General features: G+C 44.9%; 1 protein-coding gene across 1 annotated transcript; it reads left to right on the top strand.

The window, feature by feature from the left end:
- The first annotated feature begins 214 nt into the window (after positions 1 to 214).
- On the top strand, positions 215 to 6137 carry UMPS (uridine monophosphate synthetase). Its single transcript, XM_059820583.1, has 6 exons — positions 215 to 358; positions 763 to 916; positions 2480 to 3148; positions 3850 to 4025; positions 4570 to 4684; positions 5511 to 6137. Exons 1-6 carry the CDS (start codon positions 215 to 217, stop codon positions 5690 to 5692), a joined length of 1440 nt encoding a protein of 479 aa, XP_059676566.1. The 3' UTR covers positions 5693 to 6137.
- Positions 6138 to 7510: the final 1373 nt, after the last annotated feature.

Here is a 7510-nt window from a genome sequence, read left to right as displayed (position 1 = left end):
CCACAGCGCGGGAAGGGGGGCCCGGCATCGAGGGGACCCCGCATGGCGGGGGGCCGCGCCCCGCGGGAACCGGTCCCGACACCCCGCTCCCCTCAGCGGCCCCCGGCCCGCCCCGCGCTGCTCCCGCACATGCGCACAGCGCGCACTGCCCCCTCCTCTCCCCGCGCTGTTCCGTCATCTCCCGGCGCCGGGGCGGCGCGCGGCACGCGGGGGGATGGCGGCGGCGGGGCGCGTGGCGGCGGCGCTGCGCGAGGCGGGCGCTCTGCGCTTCGGCGACTTCGTGCTCAAGAGCGGCCGCGCCTCCCCCGTCTACATCGACCTGCGCGGCCTCGTCTCCCACCCGCTCCTCCTCCGCCAGGTGCGGGGCCGGGGCCGAGCGGCGGCCGGTGTGGGGGAGGAGGGGCCGGGCCGGGCCCTGACGGGGTGCCGGACCGCGTTTGTCCGTGCCTCAGGGGTGCTCGTCGAGCTCCCTGTGCCTCTTTGTAGGGTTAAGAGCTGCTTTCAGCTGAAGGAGGGGAGGAGGCACGGGAGCGCTGCCGGGGCCTCTCCAGAGAGCCCTTCCTGGGGCTGGGGTCGCGATCTGCTGGCCAGGAGCCCGCGGGGGGTAGACGTCAGGCTGTCTGCTCGCTGTAGGGCCGGTGACGGTCAGGTCGTGTGAAGGGGAGAGGTTCTCATGCGTTTGCATTGCTTCCCTTGGTAATACATTTTTAGTCACGATCACGCCGGCCTGACTCTTAAAAAAATACCTTTTTTCCTTCTCAGGTTGCAGATCTTCTCTTTCAAGCAGCCAAGGATGCTGCTCTGGAGTATGAGTGCGTGTGCGGCGTTCCTTACACAGCACTGCCATTGGCCACAATTATCTGCTCCGAAAATCAGATTCCAATGCTTATACGGAGGAAGGAAGCAAAAGACTATGGTAAAACCTTCAAATCAAGAATTTATATCTACTTGTCTTTTTTGTGAAATGACTTCATATATTTGTGGTTCTTTCGTAATGTGCAGCATCTCCATTCCAGTTTAAGGCTGCCATACCAATTCAAAAAGCAGCCCCTTTTCCTCCTAAAGGGTACCTCTTCCAGCATCCCAACCTGGTCAGGCTCTCCCAGCTAGTTGCTGATTAAGGTGCAGCTTGAGTCCTGCTTTAATAGGTTTGGAGACTCTTGAGGGGGGAGTTTTGTTCCTTTTTTGGCTTCAGCAGAGTCTTTTTTCCTTGGCACCATTACCATGCTTCAGGGTTATTAGGTTATTATCCTCTTCCAGAAACTGAGATTTATAACTCAGTTTCTCTGATGTGCCGAGAGCAGTGTCACATTTCACCCACAAACAGGACTTCTTGGATATCAACTCTAAGAGGAACCTGTCTAGTCTCATCTTCATTGACTTCTCAAACCCCTTTTTCTGTCATATCCTATAGTCCTGTAATCAGTGGGCGGGGTGGACCAGGTGAGAAGCAATCAGTTCTCTATCCATTGAACCAATTGTTTGATTTTGGTGGAGGCAAGGGGGAGAGGACTGAAGCATTAACCTACCATAGCAACTGTATTTCAGCATATGATAAAAGCTATCCTTTTCCAACAGTATTCAATTAAAAAGGATGCTTGTCACAACTAAATGTTACTCCTGTGTTAGTCAGTGTGCCAGGCATGAAAACGTTTGCTGTTCCTTCTTGTGAAGGACAAGTCAATTGTGACAGCAATTAACTGCCTGGCACACGGTTTCCGGTGTCACATGGATTGCAAAGCTGTATGTATGCTTGTTCTCTAGGCTGTCATGGTCTAAGCACTGCACTCGCTGCATAATGTTCTCCTGCTGCTCGCTGCTTCCTGGGAAAGCTAGGCATCCTTTGTTGTTGCCCCCTGGGAGGCCTTTCATGGACGTGTGCCTGTTGTTGGTTAGGGCAAAGGCATTTGGGGCTTTACTCCTCCTAATTGTTCTAACAGGCATATTAAGCACAGAATACTGCCTGTGGAAAACAGGAAATATGCCGAAAAGTATCAATAACTTGGCTGCTTTAAAGAACTGGAGAAAATAGTTTTGTAATTCCGAGCATTCAATTCATGGCAATAATAAACTTCTGTAGTCATCTTACCCAAAGATTTAAATTTGTGCAGTTAACAATATGTCAGTATTGTTAATGGAACGTAACTTCTGGAAATACAAAGAAGTATTTCATTAACTTGGAGGAGTAACCGTCTTTATGAATTGAGTTACAAGTCTGTGACTGAGCTGTGGTAAGAACTCTGATAACTGGTGTCAGGGACTAACAAATTACCCCTCCATACTGACAGCAAATGTGAAATTCCTGTTCTCTTGAAGTCCAATTCTGTTGGACTTCAAGATATGCTGCAGCATACATTTGTATGTAGAACAAATCCGATCTTTACATTAGCACAGCATGTTAAAGTTTTGATACTTTAAGGTTTTTTTGGGTCTTTTAAACTTTCTTCATTTAGTGGAGTGTTTGCCTTTTATTTTTAAGGTACTAAGCGGCTGGTAGAAGGCACCATTAATCCAGGAGAAACATGCTTGATCATTGAAGATGTGGTAACAAGTGGATCTAGTGTACTGGAAACTGCAGAAGTTCTTCAGAAAGAAGGATTAAAAGTCACAGATGCCGTAGTGCTGTTGGACAGGGAGCAGGGTGGGAAGGCCAGGTTAGAGGAACGTGGAATTCGCCTGCACTCTGTGTGTACGTTGTCCGGAGTGTTGGAGATTCTCCAGCAGCAGGGAGAAGTGGCTGTTGAGATGGTTGAAAAGGTGAAGAAATTCATTCAGGGAAACATGTTTGAGCCAGTGGCTCAGAACGGCCCCGCTCCTGTGAAGAGACTTTGTAAAGAGCTGAGCTTCAGCGCTCGTGCTGAGCTGCCAGGGGTACATCCTATTGCAGCCAGGCTTCTCACGCTCATGGAGAAGAAGCAAACGAACTTGTGCCTTTCTGCTGATGTCACCAGCTCCAACGAGCTGCTGCAGTTAGCTGCTATCCTGGGCCCCAGCATTTGTATTCTGAAGACTCATATAGATATCCTGAATGATTTCACCCAAGAGGTAGTAAAGGAGCTGAGAACACTTGCAGATCAACATGAATTCTTGATTTTTGAAGACAGGAAATTTGCAGACATTGGAAACACAGTGAAACATCAATATGAAGGTGATTATCATCAACCTGCATTTACTGTAAATTTGCTGCCGGTGTGTGTACCTGCAGTGCTGGCACAGGTTGCCAGGAGAGATTGTGGAATCTCCAGCCTTGGAGAAGACTTAAGGGGACGAGGCCCTGGGCAACCTGATCTAGCTTTGAAGTTAACCCTGCTGAGAGGGCATGACCTCCAGAGGTCCCTTCCAACCTAAACCTTGTTATGACTCTATGGTTGTGCTCAGTAAGTACTTCTGAGTAGTTGTTTGCCATGAGAAAACGTAGTGAGGCTTCTTAATGCAGCCTGCTGTCGTATGCTTGCGTGCTCATTACGGCTTTCATTCAGTACTGCATCTGCGACTGTAGAACCGTTTTTTTCTTTTTCTGATCCATACATCCCATATGATCTGCATGCTGTATTGAAAGGTAGCACCTATGACAGTGGATTTCTAGGTTACTATAAATGTCTCAGTGAATATTAAAGGTGAGATACCAAGAAGTGTTTGTGAAAAGTAAAACTGAGGTATTATACTTTGCGGTTAGGCAGCTATCAGACTGTCTAATGAGACTGGACTTGTAACTGTCAAGCTTCAGTAGTAAAACTGTCTTTTAAAATGTGAATGATTTAGCGTGCAGCTTGTTTTGTTTAACTCGTGTTTCCTGTTTAATACATTTCTAATGACGCTTTGCCTATGTCTTCCTATCCCTATTCTCAGGTGGTGTGTTCAGAATCGCATCCTGGTCGGACATCATTAATGCCCATGTGGTTCCAGGCTCTGGAGTTGTGAAAGGTCTGAAGGAAGTAGGTCTTCCTCTCCAGCGCGGCTGTCTTCTGATTGCTGAGATGAGTTCCCAAGGGTCACTTGCAACGGGTGAATACACAAAAGCTGCAGTAAGTAGGCAGTCTTGTTCCTGGTTAAAAGCTTGTAAAGTGTTGTGAGGGGGAGGTTTTGTGTGCTTCTAGTATTTGCACTTCCGAAGGTCTCTCCAGCTCTAACTGTTACAGATTATTTATTTTTGCCCTGTGTGAAGATCCAGGAATCTGACAGTGTGATGTTTCAAGGTTGTAACTGTAGGCTGGTGGTGTAAGGTGATTGGAGTTCACACTGAATTCTAGTAAACATGCTAAGTTTGCTATTCGCCCCTTACTAGAAATTTATTACTTAAAAAAAGTTCGTTTAAGTTCATTCGTTGTATTATAACATAAAAAGAAATGTAACATTCGTGTTCCTGGCTGCAAGCACAGCAAGATCAACGAGGGGTGATTCGGCTCTGAGTGCCTTTATATTTGTAAAGCAAGAACTTGTTAGCCCAGGTGTTTCATACCCCTGCCTGGCACAGCTTAGTGTGTCGACGGATGGGGGGACCAGAAACAGATTGCTTGTCAAGCTTAATTTTAGGTATGTCACTTGTAACTGTTTACTGATCTTCCTCAGGTACAGATGGCTGAAGACAACTCGGATTTCGTTTTTGGATTCATATCTGGATCTAGAGTTAGTAATAAACCAGAATTTCTTCACTTAACTCCAGGGGTGCAGCTGCAAACTGGAGGTAATCTTTTTCTGAAATATTTATCGTCCGTTTGTAAATACATTAAGTGATCTAGCCTTCAGTGAAAAAGTGATTTCTGAAGAGGGTTTGGTTGCTGAGTCTCTGGTGGGAGGAGTCTGTGTTTGCCATTACGGGCTGCCTTCTGTGTTTCTGGGTACTCTGACCCCTTTCCTGGGAGCTCTGAAAGGCAACCAGAAGCCTGTGCAACTTTGTTAGATCTTCTTGTGCTGAGGTCTGTGCATATGATAAAGCACAGTCCTTAAATATGTGAAATTCTTCAGATAGGTGTTAGGATAGATGTACAACTACTCGGTAAGAGTAGAAAAAAAGGCTTTAACAAATACAGAAATGTAACTGTAACACTGTTGATACTGATATAGATGCAGTATCAATGCATTGGAAGTCTTATACTGACTAAACAGGTTATCACAGAACCAGGTAGGGGAGATGTCTTTTTCTACAATACTTAATTCTTATGAAACCTGAAGTGCAATCACAAGCACAAACATTTATGTGAATGTTTTAGGAGGCGTTTGCCTGTTTTAAGAAGACTAAGGCTTATTTCAGTAATCCTGATCAGTGCTTCTTTGAGTAACTGTTCCATCTGTTGTAACTGGTAGATCATGAAAAAGCACTCTGTCAAATTTGATCTGTGTAATAGTTGGGAGGTTCATTAGTTGGAGACAGTTTCTAGTTATGTCTGTGGATTGTTAGGGTCAGAGATGGAACAGCATACCTGTTCTCTGTTCCAGCACCTCGTTGAAAGCTTTTAGTAGATACCTTTTTTTTTTTTTTTAAGTTCCTGCAAATTGTGTCTCTATTTCAGGCGATAACCTTGGGCAGAAGTACCTAAGCCCCAAGGAAGTTATTAGCGAAAAAGGTTCAGACATCGTTATTGTGGGACGTGGCATCTTGTCAGCTTCAGACCGTCTTCAGGAAGCAGAGAAGTACAGGAAGGCAGCTTGGGAGAGCTACATCAGCAGACTTGGTGTTTGTGCAGAAGACTGAAAGCAAGCCACTTTCTTAGTCAATAAGCAAAGCTGATGGAGCTGCAATCATCGTCCAACTTCCAGTTAAATACATAGGCACTTCAGCCAGTAGAAAACTGCCCTTTTGGAGAAAAATCTTTTACTGAGTAAATTATTTTTAATTGCATACACACAGATGAAGTTGTACATGCCATGGTTGTTTTTAATATTTGAATGTATGAAACCAAAACGTGATGCCCAGTTTTTAGCCTTAATAGCTTTTCTCTGCTGAAAAATGTTGAATTAAACACTCCAAGGGTATTTCACTTGCTGTTGTTGCTTTTGTTTCTCCTCCGCATCCTCAAATTCTTTCTGGCTGTGGAAACAGTATTTTACTGTTATCAGTAATCTTCACTTGGATTACTGACCTGCTGCCCCATTCTCACGGCATTACTCGCTCTGCCATTTCCAAGGAGCAAGTATGGGTCTTTATCCCACACTGTGAAACTGAATAATGTGTTGTTTAATAAATACTTTTGCTACTGTTTTCTTTTCATTGGATCTATAAGCCTTCTTTCTGTGGCAGTGTGAAATACTGTTTTCAGAACCCCAGTATTATAAAAACCCCTCATTGTAGTGTGTTTGACTGCAGGAATTACTTACCATTCTGCTTACAGGAGCTACAAAGAATTTGTCAGAGCAACTAGTTGTTGTGTACTTAATTACAGCAGAGCTGTTGATTCCTCTAATGAGAAACAATAATGTACTTTCTGTTTGTTGAACTTTCGTGACAATAACTGGAATACTTCCAGGAGTTACTTTCCACTCTTTAGAATGAAGAAGGAGAACTAGAGAGATCTTGTGTGATTCATTTTGACTAGAAAGGATGGAATAACCTTAAACGTATACAGTATATGTGTGCTGGAAATCGGCTTAACTTTTCATTGCTAACATAATGTAAAGACGGCAAAGACAAACGGTGATGCAGTTCTAGACTTGCTGTTTCTGTGCTGATGCAGAGCACACAAGGAAAGCTGGGTCCCTTTGTTAATACACTTATGAGTTGTTCCTAGTCTACAGGTATCCAGTGAGAAGAGGTTTTGGCATTAGTACTGCACTCTTTACTGAGCCTTTCAAAATAGGAGATGGGAGTTATGCTGAAGTTCAAAAGGAGAAGTTTTGCTGATTGTCAGTTGGGTTAATCTATGCAGAGCGTCTAAGCCCAAGGGCCACAGGCTTGTATTTGAGGGCTTTGCCTTGTGCTTCTTGTATTTGTGATGTTGTGTTCTGTTGGCAGTCAGACTTCAGAAACATAAAACTGAAAGACTTCCTCGCTGTCTGGGCATGTTGGGGGTGATGACCTTACCCTTTCACACTCCACATGCCGTGGAAGTGTGTTTACACTCCTCTTGATGAAGGGGCTTCTTATGGGTCTTAGAAGTTGGTTACTGTGGAGACAATAATAGACTACTAGAATTTACTCTGTGTGTGTTTTGTTTTCCTTAGGGCTATCATTTGGTTCAAGAGTCTTCTTATGTACCACAATTTATATCTGGAGAACTCCGTTCAGGGAAGATGGAGGCTTTCCTGGCCACCTTTCACAGCTGGAACTTGATGAGTGCATTGTGTCTTGTGCAGCCACCCTGCAACAGTCTGTGAGTCGTGGTATTTCACATCAACTTCTAAGAAGTCCTTCTAAGTGAATGGAGGATCTTGGATTTGTTTACTGTCTCATTTTAGTCATCTCATGGCCTTGAGGTCTGTAGCAGAAACAAGATTTTCTCACTTCAACTGTTTTGTGGAAAACTACTTTTTTCCACCAGAGGGAGCCGAGACTCTATTTTCAGGATAGTCGACG

This window comes from Gavia stellata, chromosome 8 (assembly GCF_030936135.1).
Source record: "Gavia stellata isolate bGavSte3 chromosome 8, bGavSte3.hap2, whole genome shotgun sequence".
NCBI lineage: Eukaryota > Metazoa > Chordata > Aves > Gaviiformes > Gaviidae > Gavia > Gavia stellata.
The sequence above is the reverse complement of the archived record's forward strand: the minus strand, read 5'-3'. Positions and strand labels throughout refer to the sequence as shown.

Bases quoted from the DNA above. Each gene is read 5' to 3' on its own strand.
- UMPS (XM_059820583.1), top strand. From the start codon at position 215: ATGGCGGCGGCGGGGCGCGTGGCGGCGGCGCTGCGCGAGGCGGGCGCT. The intron at 359-762 runs GTGCGGGGCCGG...TTTCCTTCTCAG, and splicing joins ACCCGCTCCTCCTCCGCCAG to GTTGCAGATCTTCTCTTTCA. The intron at 4,026-4,569 runs GTAAGTAGGCAG...GATCTTCCTCAG, and splicing joins GTGAATACACAAAAGCTGCA to GTACAGATGGCTGAAGACAA.